This window comes from Tachypleus tridentatus, chromosome 1, assembly GCF_004210375.1.
Source record: "Tachypleus tridentatus isolate NWPU-2018 chromosome 1, ASM421037v1, whole genome shotgun sequence".
Lineage (NCBI taxonomy): Eukaryota > Metazoa > Arthropoda > Merostomata > Xiphosura > Limulidae > Tachypleus > Tachypleus tridentatus.
The window spans coordinates 78,356,048-78,378,371 of NC_134825.1; the positions used below are offsets into that span (position 1 = coordinate 78,356,048).

At 33.1% G+C, this 22,324-nt stretch overlaps 1 protein-coding gene and 1 long non-coding RNA gene across 3 annotated transcripts in view; one reads left to right on the forward strand and one right to left on the reverse strand.

The window, feature by feature from the left end:
- The first annotated feature begins 140 nt into the window (after positions 1-140).
- Positions 141-22,324, forward strand: part of LOC143253053 (uncharacterized) — a 35,878-nt gene continuing 13,694 nt past the window's right edge. Inside the window, exon 1 of the long non-coding RNA XR_013029344.1 lies at positions 141-1,157. This is a non-coding gene — a long non-coding RNA (uncharacterized LOC143253053). The remainder of the gene's footprint in view (positions 1,158-22,324) is intronic.
- The window catches only part of LOC143253046 (fibroblast growth factor receptor-like 1), a 50,207-nt gene continuing 30,644 nt past the window's right edge, over positions 2,762-22,324 (reverse strand). The window contains exons 4-8 of one of the 2 annotated variants that reach the window (XM_076506168.1): positions 19,570-19,659; positions 14,508-14,810; positions 9,983-10,101; positions 9,367-9,601; positions 2,762-6,131 (exon numbers count right to left, since the gene is read on the reverse strand). In XM_076506168.1, coding sequence (XP_076362283.1) covers positions 5,635-6,131; positions 9,367-9,601; positions 9,983-10,101; positions 14,508-14,810; positions 19,570-19,659 — 1,244 coding nt within the window. In that variant the 3' untranslated portion in view covers positions 2,762-5,634. The remainder of the gene's footprint in view (positions 6,132-9,366; positions 9,602-9,982; positions 10,102-14,507; positions 14,811-19,569; positions 19,660-22,324) is intronic. The other variant, XM_076506158.1, reaches the window with a different exon arrangement.

Below are 22,324 nucleotides of genomic sequence, written 5' to 3' on the forward strand. Positions count from 1 at the left end.
TATCCTGGGTATCCTAATGTGATTCGTGTCTTTTGGAATCACCTGTTTACATAAACTGTATAAGATCTTCACAAGGAAAATGTAGAGAATTAACACGTTAAAGTGAAACAGTTCAGATGTAAGCATGAAATTATATCAAATGTAGGTAATAGTTTTTTGTTAGGGAGCAACATTTTTTGAAATAACCTAAGCCCGGCATGGCCAGGTGAGTTAAGGCGTTCAACTCCAAATTTGAGGGTCGAGAGTTCGAATGCCCCTCGCAGAAAACATGCTCGTCTTTTCAGCCGTGTGGGCGTTATAAAGTGACAGTAAATCCCAGTATTCCTTGGTAAAAGAGTAGTCCAAGAGTTGGCGGTGGGCGATGACGACTAGGTGCCTTTCCTCTGGTCTTACAGTGCTAAATTGGGGACGAATAGCGCAGATAGCCTTTCTGTTGCTTTGCGCGAAATTCCAAACAAAAAAACCAAAACAACCTAACAGTATGGTCAACCTTTAACGAGTCGCCTGTAAAAAAACAACACAGATCTTGAACATTAATTGTACTTTTCAGTGTAAATATTATAATAAAAAATACCTATTATATAAACATAATAGGCATAGCTTAATTTGAATATTAGACAAATTATCTTGTGGAAATCTAGCAAAAAAAATCAACCCTCTCAATTCACAGCTTGAAATGAAAAATTAAAGACAATATGGAAAAAATAAATGATTGTAACATTTATGAATTAATAATTTTTGAACAGTGCTTATAGTTAAAATTGCTGATTTTTGACGTTTAATTTTCAAAACATTGTATTTCACAGTTTCTTCGAAATCGATGTTATATATAGTTAACACATATAGGAATCTCAAGACATGTAGAAAAGCCAAAGAGATAAGGAGATATTCCAAACAAGTTTGTTTTTTTTGTCAAAACAATGAACGTAAATGAAAAATATCTGATCAAATATGGCCTTGAGAAACTGTGGTTCGCACAACGATAAGATTGATAGCATTGTTTTTTAAGTATTCGTAATTATCGTTTCGACAACCCAGCCGGTAATATACCACCAAAAGAGTGTACGATATTATCAGCGTCTTGATTACTAATATCTGACATTTGGTCATTTATGTTAACTACTTTCAAGGATAAATTGAGAGACCTGGTTCATTCCGTAAGTGATATTTTCAATGATGTTCGTCAAGAATGGTTTAAGGATTTGTGTATCTCCATTACTATCATTGTATCTATGGATACGGATAAGATTTTCAGACATAATAGAATACTGATGACGTAGTATTTTAATGAAAAAGATAAAGATTATGCGTGGAGTAAGCCGATACACTTACCCTGCTAATTTGGGCGTAAGTTTTGTTTTTGTATTCAACAGTTACTGATTCCTTACCGTAACGACTATTTATATCCTACAGGAGACAAGCAAAACTAATGGATTTAAATAGAATTACTTAAAGGGAGCGGAAGTAAATAAGTTCTAATACATTAAGTTTTTTTCACAAATATAGAATAATTGTTGATGATTTTTCTGGCTGGTCCAAGAAGTGTGGTGAATTAAACATTTATTCCCGTGATCGTATAAATATATGTACACAGCGTGTTTATAGATGTTTCATAGGCTATTGCATGCTTCTTTCTAAAACTAATTAGATAATATTAAATCCATGTGTTGTAATATCAGACAAATATTGGTTGCAACAGCAGTATTCCAGAGTATTCTTTTATGAAAACTGGTTTGTAATTTAACTTCTACTATTTCATTTGAGCTTTAGCGAAGATGCTTATCGTTCTGACTTGTGATTTACTTTAACAGAACGTTTCGCGTTTCAAAACTTCTGTCATTTAAAGTAATAAAGAAGAGAATCAATGCAGTTTCTAACTTGGCCTGATTAGTCATTGATCTTAACTAGTGCTTTGTCAGCACCAATATAATGCAGTTAGCCCATTAAATGTAAGCAGGGTAACAAGATTTAAATGCTATTATTGCTTAAGTTAAAATCAGTACATTCTCAACAACATTATGTTCGTGAGAACCACATACACAGTAATCCAAATCATGTCGCTGATATATCGATGCATTACAATTAATTTAATTAACCTGTATTAATACTAGTATTAGAGCCCCAAGAATAAAATGCCACCCAGTTAGTTGTAATGATCTGGACATTCATGCCGTAATTATTTCAGTTGCGCAGTATTTGCCTCTTAGTTCGAAATATATACTAATATAAATATAAAAATTGATATGAAAGAAACGTGCTGATTTAAGTTAATAACAATTAAGGTAATAATCAGATGTATTTCACATCAGCAGTCAGTTTGCAGCTAGAACTAGTTATACTTAACTTATCTCATACGTTTTCAAATAGTCAGACCGAATTCGATGTGCCGTGATGAGCAAATCGTTAAGCTTCATCTCGTTGCTTGACTATAAATCATTATAATTATTATCTTACGAGTGATTTATTTCTCTCTTTATCGTAGTACCCCAATGAGAACTAATTTCACAGTTTATTTATTACTTAAAATAAAAATACAAGTAAAATGGAAAAATATTTTAGTGAAACTTTCTTAACGTTGTTACTCTGAGTATCTTTGCTTGGAGTGTATATTGTGAACGGTCCCGCATCGACAAGCGTGTTAAGACTCGTAATCCGAGGGTCGAGGGTTAGCATTCCCGTCGCGCCAAACATGCTCGCACTTTCAGCCGTGGGGGCGTTATAATGTGACGTTCAATCCCACTATTCGTTGGTAAAAGAGTAGCCCAAGAGTTGGCGGTATGTGGTGATGACTAGCTGCCTTCCCTCTAGTTTTACACTGCTATATTAGAGACGGCTAGAACAGATAGCTCTCGAGAAGCTTTGTGCGAAATTCAAAAACAAACAAGCATATTGCACTATTTTATTTCTCATATTGTGAAGGTATAAAAAGAGTAAAAGTAAAATCAAACTGAGGTATGTTTTTATACTTTCTGAATAAAGGAAGGTAATAAAGGTACAAAAATTAAATGCAAGGTTCTTGTGACATGATAATACTATTGTTATGTTGTATTGTAGTGTTATTGTAGCAAACTTTTAAACAACCACTAGATATCACAACTGTATGGATTTTATTGTTCAGTTGATGAAGTATACTGATATTTGGATACACCAATAAAGAAGAAAAATATTTTTTCAAGTTAGAAGAAATTAAAGAACATAAACGTTGTTATTTTAAGTCGACCCTGTGTTCCCTGCGATAAATACAAGCTGTTATACCAATTAATTTCAATAAGTATCACGACAAGATAAGACGAACAAACATTGTTCACGTGTTGTAACAAAATCTCTATCGAGTTTTTGTATCTTCATTGGAACTTTTGTAAGTGAGTCCATGAGAAGCCAATGCAATAAAATTATCCACTTTTATATCGAGCAAATTCGATTCAAATCAGTAATTTCTGTCACTTTATCAGCATCTCGCAGATTTCAAACCTCATTTGTAAACATGGTTTGTGTCATGCGAACATGGACATCAGTTACAAATATGTGAAAGTTTTCCCAGGAATGAAGGTTTTTGTGAGTACCAATAAATCATAACCTTGATATGCATCTAGACAGTCGTAAAGGAAAGATGTTTACCTTTTGATGTACATACCTCATGCAATCGTTGCATACACATAATTGAGATACAGTAAAACTGATAGTTATGATTGGTCTTCAGCTGATTGGTCAAGCGATAAATCCATAGCTTTGCCAATAAATTTCGACTTCGTCTTATGCTTCATTTCTCGTCTTGATCTTCACCAGCGATTATGTTTAATGAGGTAATCTCTTGTCTTCAAGTCAGCTGACCAAAATGTGCGTATTCAGATTTATAATCTTCAAGTCTTAGCTAACTTTTCTTTCATCATCAAAAATTGATTTTCGTGTATCAATCAGTTGTTATTGTGATACGTGTGTTCATAATGAGCACTTGTGGTTTCTCTGCTGCATATTTATTTTAATCTCTTCATTTCATTACTTAAACTTTTGAATTTTGTCTTGCTAGTTAGATCTATTATCTCCCTGTAATGTGCAGATGTTAGCTAACTAATGCTCTTACAGCACAGTTATTAAGCTTAAATTCAAACTTTCATCTACTTTTTGCGTCGTTCCTATTCAAGATTTCCAGCAAATGATGAAAAATATGATAGTCTAAGACGAGCTCATTCTCATCATAGGTATGAATTTGAGATTTTTAAGCAATTATAATTCCTTAACCTTGTTTAGATAATTTTCTTCAGCAACTATCCATATTATGACAACTTTAACGATTACCGTTTCTTGAAAGTCTTAAGTTAAAGATTGAATATCTCTAACATTGACAGATCATTTGAATATAGCTATAAAAAAAAACCTATGATTCCCGAAAGGTTTGGTATTATGTTGGTGTAAGAAACCTTAAAATGCAATTCAATTGAAAATTTAGTTGGATAAGAATGTTATTTCAGAAATAACCAAATATGCTTTTGTTAAAAATATGGAAGACCTTGTGGCCATTATTAAACGAAATGATTCGCTTTAAATGACCTGTAAATAAATTGTGATTTCCAAAATTTGAAGAACATACATGAGTTGTTAAGCTTCTGTTTAACACTTAGTTTCATTAAAATAAAAATTATTTTGCCCATTTTTTCTTTTAATATATTGCAGATAAAAAGTTTCCTAAAACATAAATATGTCATTGTAATAATACACTAAATTACTTAAAGCAGTATTACAAATGTGTCGGTAAAGTTATGCACACTGCACATAACACGTTTAAATATCTTCACTCACATTAGTATTTAATTAACTATTAATCTAACTCTAGCACTAATAATACACTTACTTATCATTGCATAACAGACAACAAAGAACCAATATACTAGTCTTTACAGTAACAAGCGATGTAAAATATTTCCTGTAATTGTATACCCAGGTCAACAAAAAAATGTTTTTATCTTTTGTTAATATTTTCAAGATAAAAATATTTTACATTTAAAAAAATTACATTACTGTTTGTTAAGTCCCTTTAATATATTTTAGATCTAAGCCTGTAGAAGACTGGTAAATAGGTATCACTGAGGATTAGTATTGGAATATATATATGAAATATATATATAGTTATAGAGAAGCATGTGTGTATAACACTGAATTCTAATCTGCACCGCGGTAGTACCACTGTATTATTTCAATGGTGAAATAATAAGCACTTTTTGTATTGATGTTTATTTTCTCAACTACATGCATTAGCACTTGGCTTTAACCTTTGATATTTTGAGAATCAGAATGAAAAATTAGTGTTGGTTAAAATAAGTGCTATTGGAACAGATTTATAGTTACGTACAAGATATTCAACAATGACATTTCAAACACGTATCAAACATCAAAATAACAATAAATATTTAGCTGGTTTTATCTGTCATCCCAGTCAAAATTTTATTATAATTTAGCATTTATGGAAATGGCATCGAAACACGAAACTCACTTTATTTCAAAGTTCAAGAAATTGTTTTTACCTTATTACTAGACCTAAACTGGAATATGAGTTGGTCCTTTTCAGTAACCTTTCAAACGCAGAGGAGTTGATGGATCATAATTGATCCCCTAAAACAATGAGAATTATTCTCAATTTTACACATTATTTTTTAAGAGATCGAACTCAGAAGCCAAGCTAAAGGTTGTCTGCATCTCGTCATTCCAGAGTTTGGATTCTGTAGTCTCTCCATTAAATACAACTTCTGATCTTACAGGTGACACGACTGAGTTCAGATTTTCTTCAAGCATTTCTCTTTTTCCTTCGTTAAGAGGCTCGTAAGAACCATCCTGGAAAATGGGGTTTTTGTACATTGATTTACCCTTTCCTGTAACAATGTGTCCAAAGTGTGACTCTACAATGACTTCCAAAATGCCTGCTCCAACTTGTCTTCCAGTTTGTAGTCCGTGGGATTCGAGTCCTTTCTGATACTGAAATGAAGCTGCTAGTTTTCTGCGATGACAGATAATTGCAAGAGTTACAGATACACCGACCAAAATACCTAGAATGATGGGTAAAGTAACCAACAGAGGGTTAGGTTGATCCTGCCAATCTCCTACTTTCTGGGGCCAGTAAACTGTGTGATCTTGTTGTGCTGGAAACAAAAAGAAACAGTAAATAAATTCAACATCTGTTAGAGTTGCTCGAGTTAATTGGAGTACCCTTTTTTAAAGACAATAAATAGAACAAAATCGTTAGGATAATACTTACACGTTCCACATTATTGCTTTATATATTTTCAAGAATAAAACAACAAAAAATATTTCTGTAAGTCTATTAAACCTAAACCAAACTTTAAAAAGCAAAGGATTCCAGACTTGTAGAAAATGCAAAATAAGTGTCATTTGTTAAGTAAAAATAAGAAAATTATGAGCAGTTTTTTAAGTTAAGTTCTCACTTCGTTATTTTCGAAAATAACCCTAACAAAGAAGAAATGGATTATGAACACATTTTAAGATGATTATAGCTAAGCTGTTTGTTTTACTTTCGCAACAAACTGGTATAGGGCCATGGGATATTCGTTGTTTGGATAACCATTAGGGCTGTTTAGTTGTTTGTTTTTGAATTTCGCACAAAACTACACGAGGGCTATCTGCGCTAGCCGTCCCTAATTTAGCAGTGTAAAACTAAAGGAAAGGCAGCTAGTCATCACCACCCACCGCCAACTCTTGGGCTACTCTATCACCAACCAATAGTGGGATTGACCATCACATTATAACGCCCACACGTCTAAAAGAGTGAGTATCATAGCTGCGATGGAGATTCGAGCCCAAAACCCTCACATTACGAATGGAACTCCTTAACCTGGCCATGCTGGGCTCCATTATGGCTGAACGATTTTCTTGCTGTTTTTTCATTCCGTCTCTACATAAAGTATGTTGACGAGGCTTTTTCTATTTGTTTCGTTTAAATGAGTAGATTTTTGTGTTTTGTAACTCAACGCTTACCTTTTAATACCAAAAATAAGCCATTTAACAAGCGACCACATTATATTAAATACTTAATACTTTATGAGAGAAGATAGATCATTATAGTTTTATAAGTACAACAATGTGCGTGTATATAATAGCTATAGCGACTTGTAGCGATTCAATAAAACCAACTGTGTTCAAACATGACGTACTCCCGGATATTCTGAAATTTTATGACGCTAGAAACCGGATTTCAATACCCATATTAGGTATACCACAGTGTAGTTTTGTGTTTAACTGTCAACAGATCTATAACCACGATGGGTAGAGCTCATGAAACCCAGTATGTACAACAAGAAAAAACAAATCAATCGGCAATTAAGTTACCAATAATCAGTTAAGGGGTCACAACTGAATCATAACTCTTGCGTTTAAAATCTTAATTAACTGCATTTCTAGTTCATTTATTTTATTCTATTGATAAGTAGGTTATTGGTTACATCGTATAAAAAGCTCCACGAGAAATCAATCTTAAAACTCCTAAATGGAAAAAAAGGCAGAACAAGGCGATGAGACGAAAACATAAATATCTTGGTACATAACTGATATTCTAACATCATGCACACACTAGTCAATATATGAGACCAATGATGTTATAATTTGTGTGTGCGAGTCATGGATGTCCTTTTGTGGATCCTTCATCCCTTGGTAGGAATTAGCAGTTGATACTTCGTAGTAATTAGAAGAAGAGGTAAATGATAATTAATAATAATAGCAATTATGACTAGTGTTATTGTAACTAAGTGCCAGTAATGAGCAAATAATTCATCAGTTCATTGTTTCCAAAAATGTTGGAGTAAACACCCATATAACTAAACAAAATTATTTGGTTTTATTTTTAATATTCGCACAAGGCTATTTAAGGGCTATCTGGGCTTAGGCGTCTCTAATCTTGAACTGCTAGATCAGTATAAAGGCATGGAATTAACAGCATCCACTGCTAAATCTCGGTCTATTCTTGTCTGATCGGGTATTGGGAATTGATCATTACTTTTATAACGTACCTAGAGCTCCAAATTTGGTAACACAGTTTTTTGTTTTTTCAGTAATGGGACGCGAACATTAGAGTCAGTAGATAATAGTTCGACATGCTAAAAGATGGGCCTTGCCCAGCCCGAACAAATTTATTATTGAGTGCATCATGTTATGATATTTTTATGTACCAAGAACTTTACTTGTATATGTGCACCGAGTCAAACTTTTACTTGTTTGTTTTAATTTTCTTCCCGGCCTTGCTTTTGATTTTTTATAGGTACATCATACCTTAGTTTTTATTTGATGATTGGAATGGCTTTTATTGTGCTTTTGTGTATAACTACTAAAAATGAATTGTGCTTATATGTATAATTAATATTTGTCAAATACTAACTTTGAATGAACGATTTGTTATTGTTTTTATAGCGTACGAAATGAACTAAATATATTCTCTGCTTCTAGACAACTTATAAAAATAAGAGTGAAATCACAATAAATGCTCTCCGTGTTGTTGTTTTTCTTGTACTATACAAGAAAAAATAGTTGCACATTTATAACTCATATGGACTACAAGGACTAGATAAGGATAAATCTACCTTAAACAAATTAGATGGCCCGGCATGGTCAAGCTTGTTAAGGCGTGCGACTCGTAATCCGAGGGTCGCGGGTTCGCATCCCAGTGCCGCCAAAACATGCTCGCCCTTTCAGCCGTGTGGGCGTTATAATGTGATGGTCAGTCCCATTATTGGTTGGTAATAGAGTAACCCAAGAGTTGGCGGTGGGTGGTGATGACTAGCTTCCTTCCCTCTAGTCTTACACTGCTAAATTAGGAACGGCTAGCACAGATAGCCCTCGAGTAGCTTTGTGCGAAATTCAAAAACAACAAACAAACCATAAATACGTAAACCGGTTCATACTAATCACGTTAACTGGTTTGTGCAATTTAAAGAAAGCAGATAACGCTACATTCACTTCAATAAAATTAGAGATACTAATAATCCATCTTATGAAAAAAAAACATTAATAAAAAAGACAACAAATTTAGACAAAGTCAAGTTTTTTCAATCTCTAGTATTTCCCTAACCATTCTTTCTGGAGGCATAATTTGGCATAAACTTCATATATGTGATCACACATTTGTTGCGAAGAAACAAAAATAGATTTCTAACAGTAGTAACTAAGTTCCAAAATAACCAGAGTGGGAAACATAACTATATTAATAAATGGGCTGAAATAGAATTTAATAATATCTGCATTTCAAGTTACTAAAATAAATATGTAAACTCGAAGAATAAAACCACTGTAGAATTGAGAAACCACATAAGATATGTTTTATGACATATCTTATGAAAACAAAAAGAGTATCAGTGTTAGTTGACTTACGTAATACCACTGTCAGAAAAGCTGATCTGTAGCTGTAACCAATAGGTGTGGATCCTAAGCAGATGTAATTTCCGGAGTCCGATTCCCGTGCCTCTGAAATGTGTAGTTTATTCAAAAATATTCCTTTAGACTGTTCTATGGTGTGATCTGACTTCAGCACTCGGTAGAACTTTCCTTTTACTTTAATAACGTTGTCTTGGAAAGCCGAATCTTTTTTCTTTACCTGTCTTAACCACTGTAGATGTAAAAAGTGACCAACGAAAGATTTTGTTTGTAAAAAAATGCACCAGATATAAATCTTTAATATCAAGTTATTTGAACCCATTTCTTGTCATGTAAATTTGTAAAAAAATCAAAATTAAAACATTGATACATTTTTATACCTGTTATAAATACACGAAATATTGATGCATAGTTAGAAAAAATAAAACGTTAGAACTATGAAAGCATTTATTTCCAGTGTATAAAATTAACACTTTCAAGTATATTTTTGGGTAAATAATTTGACGTGAGTATTTTTAGATTTCAATTAGAAACAGATATATCTTAATACCTCTGCCCGCTTATATAAGAAATATTTAATAATGGTTTATATTGTTGTATTTTTTAAACTAACTTGGATGTGTGGAAACATTTGACTTCGTACACGACATTGGAAAGTAGCTGTTCTTCCATATTCTACTGTTGTGTTAACTGGATGACTTCCCGAAAGCTCTGGTTTGTTGAGAATTCGACCTGAACAATAATGAAAATACAAACGTTCATTAATTACTTACCTAATAATAATAAAAACATTAATGTAAATAAATCACGGATACTCGGCACAATTGAGAAAAGGCAATCACAGCCTAGCGTGAGTAAAGGTTATTTTAAACTTGCTGTTACGGTGTCATGTTTCGTGATTACACAATAGTATTTCTCAAACAGATAAGCATACAATTTATGTATTTCCACTTGTAAAAATACAGTAATTCATCTTTGTCTTGATTTCTTTATTTTTTATTTGTTTGTTTGTTGTTAAGCGCAAAACAACAGTATGGGCTATTAGTGTTGTGCCCATCACGAGTATCGAAGTATGGTTTATGCCGTTATTAGTCTTTAAAGGGGTTAAGTTTGATAAATTAAACGTGTTTTTGAAAATATTTACTTTTATTGCGACAGAATTTAATTAGCAATATTTTTGTGTGTGTGTTTTTCTTATAGAAAAGCTGTATTGGGCCTATCTGCCGAGTTCACCGAAGGGAATCGAACCCTTGATTTTAACATTAAAATTCCGTAGACTTACCACTGTACCGGCAGAGGACGAATTTAACAGTAAAAGAAAAAATGAGTATTCAGAAAAAAACAAACAAAACGGGATTTAAATACACGCCAGTGTTGTTGTTTGTGAAAAACCAGACATGGAGTTTCAAATACAGGTATTACTAAGCGGCAAGGCATGGCCAGGTGGGTTAAGGTGTGCGACTCCCACTAAATCTTTGCTCGCTCTTTCAGTTGTGGGGGCGTTATTATGTGACGGTCAACCCTACTATTCGTTGGTAAAAGAATAACCCAAGAGTTGGTGGTGGGTGTTGATGAATATCTGCCATCTCTCTAGAGACAGCTAGCGCAAATGGCTTTACGCAAAATTAAAAAACAAAACAAATCCCTGTGTAGATAATAACATATATACTTTTTTAATATTACATAAACCTTGTATTTGCCGTTCTACAAAATATTTGCATTTGGACGATCAGTATATATTTGACAAGCACAATGTAATTTCTGACAAACATGTATGCATACAAATCACAGTGTCTTTATATTTCCTTATTAAACAAACAGAAACAAAATGCTGTCCTTTCATACAGAAATGTCTAGTGCTTTCAGCTCATTAATTCATCACATTTTATCTGCAGAACTGTTTTCTGTCTTCGATAATTTTAAGCTACATTTTAAACAACTTAAAATAAAAGCACTGATGTCAGATACATTTGTTTTAAAAGAGATCATGGTATTTTCTGGAAACACGAACCATCACAATGATATTTTTGAAAAATGGAATTGCAATACTTTGGTTTTGGAATCTTATTTCTGAAGTTTACGTATTTGTAAGTTCTTTATACAGAATGTTTATTAATGTTGTGTTTTATTAAAGAGACAGATGAAATTCGAAATGTTTAATATTTAGTTTTCTGATTCTTTCGCATGAATTAACCTACACTCTAATATCATGAAATTTAAATAAACTCGGAACTTACCTTTTGAAAATGGACATGAATCGTCTGCAAAATTTTAACTTCAGTAAGAAAATGTTCAAGTACTTTTGTAAAAATAAAATGTTTAAAGACTTCGATCATTCAAAGCTTTCCATATCAAGTTTTAAGTTTAGTGTTCCAAAAATGTACAAAATTAAAAATATTTATTTGCTTAATTTCGTCAAAAGCTACTCAAAAGCCATCTTTTTTGTCATTCCTAATTTTGAAGTGTTTTTGTTTTTGAAATTAAGCACAAAGATACGCAGGGGATTAGCTGTGCTCTGCACACCATGGATATCGAATAACCCACGGTTGACACTTTATGCATATTTGATGACGAAAAGCACAAAAGTATGTTGGAGCTACATCGGTTATATATGGCAAGTGCATGATAGAACCTGTAATTCCAGTTTCTACAGCCACCATTTCAATGTAATCTGTAGACCTGGTGTGGTTTAGTAGTTAGAATGCCCGAACACGGAATTGGAAGATTTCTAACTCGTGTTCCATTATTGCCAAAATATATTTCGAGCTTTCTTTGCCGTGGGTATATTATAACAGTGATCAAATTCCACCATCTGGTCAGACAAGATTAGCTCAAGAATTAATTTTGGATAAGTTTTCTTAATTGTCTATTTTCCCTCTAGTGTATAGTCAATTCTAAAATTAGAAATTACTATGTACAGATACCTCTTGTGTAGCTTTGCGCCAAACTATAAAATTAAAATAATGAAAGCAAACATTAATACGGTCCCTGAATTTACGGTGTAGTGGATTTGGATTGGTTCTGTTTTGAATTTTGTGCAAAGCTACACGAGGGATACCTTTGCTAGCCGTTTCTAATTTGTCAATGTAAGACTAAAGCGAAGGCAGCTATTTATCATCACCCACAATAAACTGTGGGGCTTCTGTTTTATCAATGAATAGTGGGATTGACCGTCACATATAATGCTCTCACGATAATAGAGCAATCGTATTTGGTGGAGCAGGAATTTGAACACGCAACCTTCAAATTATCAATCGCCCTAACCACGTGTGTATGCTGGGCCAGGTGTGGTGGAAGATTGTGATATTTAGTCGATTTCAAATCAATGTTTATTATGTTATGAGAAAAAATAGCCGGTATTTTGGTCCATAAAGATTTCCTCTGCAACAACAGTCTTCATTTTAAGAATGAGTTCACTGTTTTAGATTAACTTCGGTTGTGGTTTCTAATCCTGTTACTGTCCTAAGTACTCAGTTTGTCTACTTCCAGTGAAAAGCTCTTCTTTTTAAACACTGTATTATCCAGGTCTTTATTGTCTGATAATTCGCTGAACGAATATCCTTTCAAGGAAAGGACTGTAACAAACATCGCCATTCATAGACAGTCAGAAATCTATACTGGTTGAATATAAGTTGCTGAGAAGATCACCACGGCTGGCATCTGCTCTGATACACCAGTGTATCAGCATGTTCAAATTCTTGATATGAAGTACAAATTGTCCTCTGTATAAATGAGCAATCGTTAATATTTTAACTGTATTATGCCATATTGTGATGTATAATCCTGTTTTGCTAATAATGAAAAGAACAGTTTCATCAAATATAGCGCTCTTTTAAGAGTGAGAATGTAAAAAGTATTTTATTTAAATTTGTACTTTTTGTTTTATTTTACAAATAAGGGAATAATTAACTTCGTGTTTAGCCCATGTTTCACCTACGACCTTTCTATATCTGCCCTTCTAATTCAACATGCCAGTATTTCTAAATAGCATCACAGTATCTCTCTTCTAAGGTAAACATATTTATATACTCATAATTACATGTATGCTTTTCTATATAAACCGTAGGTGTCCTGGAGTCTATTTTTAAATTATATAGACGACTATGGTGAGCTATATCCTAGACTTAAAGAAAATAGCTTAGGTTTCGGCTTTTCTTGTTTGAAAAAATAATTATTACGAGTAATTCGAAAAACTTTCATACATGGAAGCTTGGGTTCTTATTTGGAGAATTATTAATTCATTACAAATACCCGTAAACCTCTGTGTGCTATATAATTTACATATGCAATTTGTATGCAGATAGCCTAGCTGCTTTGTGCTATAAAAAAACAAATTCACCAACCAACCAGCTAAATTTATTGAAATTCGAGAAAGTTTAGTTTTTTATATTCTATTGCTAGACACATATTTTTTATTGTTTCGGTACTTGTTAATGGTTTTCAAGTATGTCTAGATTCTTTAATTATTTGTTAGGCCAATAGCTAGTATCATGGGCTCTTAGCGCAATGGTAATTCCAACAAGAATATTTCAAACTGTTGTTTTCTGCACCGGTTCATTCAGAATCTACTCTATATTAATTAACATGAGTCAACTTGTGCAACGTCTATCTACCAACCTTTCTAGCTATGAGGATGTTCTATTTTTATGCTACTAATGAAATATAAATAACTATTACTACCAAGCTCCTAAATAACGAGAAAATTAAAGTTATTCATACAACACAATCATAAGTTAGCTTGTTTTTGGGTCTATTAAAACCGCAATAAGCTTCTTAAATATATTAACTTTGTTCAGAACGAAAGAAAATATCTAGCAATATTCTTCACCAAAGTGGATTTATGTTTTATATGAAAAGTATATTAAGTATATTATATTTAACTTTTCTAATAAGCCTCAGTTTCTCAGTATCCTAGAATAAAACGAAAAAAAAAGAGATATAGCGTTGCTATCAGTTTTTTTTCAACAAAACGGATGCTTTTTCTCCGATCTTCATTATAAAACACATGGAAATGTAAGATTTTTTAAAATAGATTAAAATAAAATGTTTTAACATCCAAAACACCATTGTGTCGGAACAATATTTTAATATCTCACACCGTTATTGTTATATATTACACAGTTACAAGAAACACCTACCCACAACTTGGAGATCAAAGGTGGAGTTTGCTACTCCGTGGTTGTTACAAATAACGCATGAATAATTTCCACTATCTGTTATTCTTAGGTTCTCAATTATCAGAGACCATCGTGTGATTCGAAAATTGTCTGGTAAGTCACCTACGATGACGTTGTCTTCGGCCAATTGTTTGCCATCCTTAAGCCACGTGATCACAGGTTTTGGCTTTCCCGTAGCCACACAACGAAATAAAACGGAACTTCCCACTGGTCTCTGGAAGATGTTGTCTTCCTCATTGTTGTTGGTCGTCAGAATAGGAGCATCTGATAAATAATAAGAAATACCATTCATGAACCATTTAAAAAATTAACAAAATCAGGATCTGCCAAGAAATATACATATCCAAAGAAACAATATTACATTTTGATTCGCCTTATCATTTCAACAGATTTATTCACATACCCATTTTGTCCATCAAACTACGAACGTAATATTAAGTGTAATTAAAACAGCTAGTATAATTCTGAGCTCTAATCCCAGTCTTATAATTAAACCAACCAAACATATGTACATATATACTTTTAAGCAAGAAATAAATTGAAATAATTCTTTAAATGAAAACATGATTAAATCTATGTCCCCCAGAGTGTCAGCTGTGAGTTTAAGACTTGAAGCGCTAAAATCTGTGGTTTATTCCATGTGACAGTTACGGCACAAAAAACCCCTATAAAATAACATTTTTTCTAATTATGTTCAATAAAATGAACTTGGGGAAATAAAATATTCATTCGTTTCTGGAGTTAGATATGCAGAAGAATTATGATTTATAAATTAGAAAGTCATTGCAGTGAGTTTGTTCATGCCCTAAGGTACAAAGACAGTTTACTGCTTGTGTAAACGCTTACGAAAACATATTTTTTGTATTTAGTAAGTCAAACACAGAAAATACACATAAAAACATGTTATAATTTACTTTGAAAATTAGGGTAAGTTCAACTTTAGCTATGACCTATTATACTTTAAGTTCTGATTATCAATTTTGAAAGCACCATTGTCAGGAAGAGAAACGTTTCTTTCTCAGTGCACCCAGTGAAGTTGATTAAACAGTAGAAATCAATGCATATTTGATGAATCAAATCACATAGTTAAAGCTCACATGACCCTTAACATTTTCGTGAAGCGCAATTGAGGTTATAGTACCCTAAGGCTTTCCTACAGTTGAATGCTGGAAATAACCTTACTTAGACAATGTTTAACTAGTTTTATAATTTATGTTTAATCATGCAATATTTTGGAATCTTCATGTTAGGTAATGTAGAGAGATTCCTGTTATTTGCATGTTAATAAATATGCACTTGAAAGAGCAAGAGGGTGTCTTTATTAAAAATCTAAATATTAATTAACGTAGGATTAAGTTTTTCTCTGTTTATAATCCTCGAATCGATTCTTTTAAGCTTAATATTCAATATTTATGAGAATGCAAAGTTTCTGTGTGTTATAAAATTCCTTTAAGGTATTAAAATACTTGTGTGGTGATTTGGTAACTCATAACAAGAATTTACTTATATATACTTATATATATATATTTTGTTATTAACGTATTTAAGAGCTTGTTGTCTGTCTGTGTAATAACGTGATGTTCACGTGTATTTATATGTGCTACGTATGTTTGATTTTGAGATATACAAGATTCACTCGTTAATAAACATAGAGTTCAGATGTTTGAGTCCATTATGTTAAACCGATTTTGAATATGATAATACCATGTCACGTGACAAACACAACCAATATGAAGTTGTGATGAAACGGAATGCTTCAGTACTGCATATTATATTGTTTGTTAGTTTGTGGGTGGTTTGTTATCCCCGATGACTGATTGCTTTTGGGAAAAGTATATAACAATCCTTTCCGATATAAAATGTTCATACACTTAGATCGGAAATGAAATATTTCCTGTACTTAATCCAATTGAAAAAAAAAAGAATGAACTTGAAAAATCAGGACTATTCGTAAAGAGACCTGTAACAATTCGTACCCATGTCGTGGTAGATCTACATGGCTGTAACTGAAGTCTAGCAGTTACTTGTAAGCATTGTAGTGTAATATATTGAATATGACAGTCATATTTTTTATTGGTGCATTCTTACATATTGAACTTTACTGCTAACAACAGAAATTACTTTGATGATTTGGGTGGCTTATTCACCACATTTTTAACTTTTTTTATTAACAATATTGAATCGATTCTTATATAAACATTTCCACTGTATTTTCACTTCTGGAATTATAAAGTATTTATTTTGCTTATTTAACAGTTATGCATTTGTCTCTTTCCTGGTAAAGATTTCAGACCTTTAAAAAGCCTTACATTTTCATTCTACTGATAAATATAATTTATCAATGGTTGATAACTGTTTACTCTTTCTACATCTAATTCGTGATTATGACTTTTACGCCATTGAATCGCAAATTGTTTGGATTTTGTTTAGTTGTTGAATATCGTAAATTCTTTATTCTACCTATTTATTGGAGCTTTTTTATTTGGTTAATACAAACAATCTTCATTTTTTTGTTTCGTAAATAGAAAGCGTTTGGCCCAATTTTTATTTTGTAATAAATAACGAAGAATGTAGTAATGTTGCTATCAATAAAAACAGTTGTTCAATTTCATTTTAATTTGTTTTTAATGAAGCAACAGCAACTTTGATATAATTTATTTTACTACGTTTGAAATTATATGTTTTGGGTAAATAACTTCACTAAAAGGTAATCTGGGTGGTCTTTAAAAGTAACAACAATTGAATCCAACACTAGAAAATAAAGACAAATGTAACTAAAATGTTTCTTATAAATATATGTTAAGAGATATGAGCTTTTAATGCTTTATGATATTTTCATATATTAAGAAGTGCAGTTTTAAAGGTCCCCCGCTGGGACAGCAGTATGTCTTCGGATTTATCCTGTTAAAATCAGGGGCTCGATTCCGCTCAGTGGAGCCCGACGGGTAAGGCACTCGACTCATAATCCGAGGGTCAGGGGTTCGAATCCCTGTCACACCAAACATGCTCTCCATTTCAGCTTGGGGGCGTTATAATGTTACTGTCAATCCCACTATTCGTTGATAAAAAAAAGTAACCCAAGAGTTGGCGGTGGGTGGTGATGACTTTAGTCCTTTAGTCTTACACTGCTAAATTAGGAATGGCTAGCGCTAATAACCCTCGTGTAGCTTTGCGCGAAATTCAAAACAAACCAAACCCTCAGTGGACACAGCAAATAACCCGATACGGCTTTGCTTTTAGAAAAAAAAACACTATTCTTTTTAAAGTCAGAAGTTTTTGAAACATGAGATTCAGATGTATATTTTAAACTCATAAAGTCCTGCAACATTACAACGTTATATTCAGAACCAATAGTTTCGATCTGAGTTTACCTACTGATAAAGTACGTTTGATTACAATTTGGAACTTAACAAAGTAAGTGGATTATGATCACATCAGTGATCCAAATGTTGTACCGGTTCTAAAAAATAATCTTATTTACCGTAAAAGCTGTAAATTTTCAGAATTTTCAATATTCAGAATTTTGCTTTAAATTAATAAGTTTCTGGAGCATTTTGCATTAAAACCTTGTACGTGTCAATGATGTTAATTTTATAGAATAATCACAGATTGGCAAATGTGACACCTAATTATTTAGCGTTTTCAAAACCCAAGAAAAAAAACAAATTTAGCTACTTATAGTCATGGATCATTCTAGAAAATAACGCCATTTCGTAATTCATTTTTGGAGGTGAAGAAAGATGTTAATATTGTGATTAATCACTTTCGTTTTTATCCAGGGTTGATTTTGAAAGATACACTGGTTTAACTTCTTGACTTGATGGTATAACAAAAAAGGAAGACGAATGCATACCCTGGAGTAACTACAAATTGTAAGCGTTGACAGTATGTTTACCTAATCTAGATGCTTCGGCGATTCAAAACTGTTCTAGACAACATGGTGCTATTGCATACCTGTCAAAGAGTTTAATGGGTTTCCATGGCTACCACATTCTTAAGCCTTCAAAATCAAGGCGTGTAATATTGGTGCGAAAAACACTCTGATAGCCGAGTTGTGTTCTAGAATATATTTACCGTACAGTTCTGGGAAATTATGTTTATATAGTATGTTGTTTCTTTTAAACCAAAGCCATAGTATACTGGTTGCTTTGTGTACCATGAGTAATCGAATTCTAGATTTTAGCTCTGTAATAATTTAGGGTTACCGCTATCTTACCGGGGGACCATTTTTGTTATACAATACTAGTAAAGTTTGATAAAATTACAAAACAGTAGTTAAGACAAATGGAACAGAACTTGGGCCACAGGAAGAAAGAAGGAAGGTGTTTCAGAGAAAAATGAGATGAGAGTCAACATTCTCATGGATGGATGTTAGGAATAAGCTGATAAAGAGAAGCATGACTTAAATGATTTGGACATGCGGAAAGAAAGATGTTTAATGAGAAACTTATAGACATGCCAGTGAAGGGACGACGAAGAAAGGGAAGACAAGGAATAGTGAGGAGATAGGTAATAGACAAGGATATGAGTCTATGATTCGTGCCTATATTAAAACAGTCGTTGATATTCCCTGTTTAGAACAAAACTATCTCAGTGAACCTACTGCTACTCTATTTACGTTCAGGACTTTCAAACAAGAACTGCTTGTTTAAAATAATTTAAGGGCCCGACATGGCCAGGTGGCTAGGGTGCTCGACTTGTAATCTGAGGGTTACGGGGTCGAATTCCCGTCGCACCAAACATGTTCGCCCTTTCACCTGTGGGAGCGTTATAATGTGAGGGTCAACCCCACTATTCGTTGGTAAATGGTGATGATGGTGATGACCAGCTGCCTTTCTTTTAGTCTTTACTAAATTAGGGACGGCTAGCGCAGATAGGTCTTGTGTAGCTTCGCGCGAAATTCAACAACAAACAAATTTAAGTATTGATTATATTAGCATTTAATATTAATGCAAAATAACTTATTTTTTAAAACTGTATAGAATTGGTACATTATAAATAAGGAAACATATTTTGTCCTTACCATCGTCTGAATCAAAAGTTGCACTTGATGATTTTCTGCATTTATCAGGAATGACTACTTGTGGAGCTGTCGTCGTGTCAAATGGAAAGCCTACAAGTTCAAATGAGTGCCTATTGTGAAAATAGTTCATTTCATGATAGTACATTAATTTAAACCTCTGGAAATATAATTCACGTAGAAATTTTGAAATGTTCATTAATACTTCACTGTATTACTTCTTGAGCGAATTATCTTAAATATCGAGATAACGACAGTTCTTCAGCACCAGTACGACAGCAAATTTTAGTTCAATGTTAACACATTAGTCAAAATATAATAGTTCTAACACTAAATATACTTAAATAATTTGTTTCCTATGTTCACCCACTTTATCATAATTGATTATTTACGTAATAAAATTACGAGCCCTGCATTTGTAGCTGGTAAGGGCGTTTGTCTAGCAATCTAAGGGCAGAGAGCTCTCGTGTAACCTTGCGCAAATAATTTAAGCAAGTCTAATATTATACATTCTTTTTACTTATCAAAGAACAGGTTTCTCATCATTCCGCAAACTAGAGGTGTTTCAAAAGAAATGCTTTATAATGATACATTTTATATTAGTCTTGTTGTTGTTTTTTCTTGTTTGCAGTTAAACATAAAGCTACTCGATGGGCTATCTGTGCTCTTTTCACCACGAATTTTGAAACCCAGTTTCTAGCATTGGAAATTCCTAAACATACCTCTGGGTAGCTCATATGAGTCAATTAAAACCCACAAATCGATGATCATTTATTTGATATTAAGATCATCAGGTGGTTGTCTTTGTCAGTAGGGGCTGCAATACAATTATAAACTTGCAGATAACAGTGGCATATGTTTTAAATAATATATGATTCGGGACAACGATAAAATCTGGCAGAACGTGTCGCTCTTCATATGATGAAGTTTTAACCAGTTGAGCTACTACGACCAAATTACTTTTCCTTTTAATATTCATCGCCTTTGTTGTTAAATACTCAGCTTAGCAGGAGTCTTGTGGTACACTAAGAGTGATGTTTGTAATTCTATTACCATGTTTGACAGTACTTGTCAATTTTATATGTTTTAGCATTTTTACAGCAGCGCATCACAGGCTAAAATACTGCCTGGTCTCAGTTTCGATTTTTTTTTAAAGGAGAAACTGTAAATCCATATGATGTTCTGACATCTTTAAATTTGTCTGAATCACTTCTTAAAGGACTAAAAGAGACTGAGTTTATGTCGAATTCAAAAGATAATTGGCCTGGAGGTTAAGACGCTCGCCTTGTAATTAATGGAACAAGGGTTTTTGTCCTTTGAATGAAACTGCTAGTCCTTCAGTTGTGGATGCATTTTAATGTGATGATAAATCTCACCATTCGTTGGTAAAAGAGTACCCCATGACTTGTCGGTGGGTGTTGTTGGTTAGCTCTACCATTTCAATATTAGGGATAGCTAGCGCAGATAGTCTTCGGGTGGCTTTCGTGAAATTGTGCAAACAAACATGGGATAACTTTTAGAAACATCAATTGTCTGGACAATGTAACCATTCTAGTCTAGATCTAATTTGGTCGCAAGAAAACGTAGGACAAACAATAATATAGTTCTCAATTACTCACAGCGTTTTCGACTATTTCAATTGCTTATCAAAAACAAAAATGAAAGCGTTGTTGTCATTGGAAAAATTCGAAAGACTTTTGAAAGACTGCATTCTAATCAAATATATTATGCACTAGTATTCATAATGATAGAGTATTTTTAAATAAAGTCTGCATCTTTCGTATTTATGGCGAATAAAATATAACAAAACAACAATTTTTGATAAATTAAATTACAAATATATCGGACGATTGACAACGAGGCCTACTTTTTAACAGAAATGAAGCAAACTGTAATACGAAACTGTAATTATAAACCACACTAACAGAGATTGATGAATTTCAGGAAGTCTATTGGTCATCATTTTAGTTTCTTTTCATTTTCATTTAGATACACTTAAATAAGCCTATTCACAAGTAGAAACAAATACACAGGAATGAACTGTATAACAGGATTTCGCTAACCATCAGAAATACACGATGTTAACGAGTTTGACACTAACCTGAAGAAAACTCAGTACAGAGTCAAAACTTTGTTCTATTTCATAACCGGACAGAAAGAGTCTGTTAAAGCTAAAACTCTATCATTTAAAGAATCCGTTAAGAACTTTCTGTAACATATTAGTATAATTCAAGCGTTTTAAAACATTTGGGCCCGGCATGGCCAAGCGTGTTAAGGCGTGCAACTCGTAATTCGAGGGTCGCGGGTTCGCATCCCCATCGCGCCAAACATGCTCGCCCTTTCAGCCGTGGGGGCGATACAATGTGACGGTCAATCTCATTACTCGTTGGTAAAAGAGTAGCCCAAGAGTTGGCGGTGGATGGTGATGACTAGCTGCCTTCCCTCTAGTCTTACACTGCTAAATTAGGGACGGCTAGCACAGATAGCCCTCGAGTAGCTTTGTGCAAAATTTCAAAAACAAACAAACTAAAACACTTTTTTATGAGAGCTTTTTTTCCGTTTGATTCCTATGGATGTTATCTAATTTTGAATTTTGATAAATGATTAGGGAACGATTATATGTGACCTGTGAACGTTATCTTAAATTAACGTATTTATTGACAAAGGTGGTAAATAATCAACATTAGATTTCCTTATTTTACAATAATATTTTATATCTTTGAAACAATGATTGTAGTTTTAGTGGAGTGTTTATAAC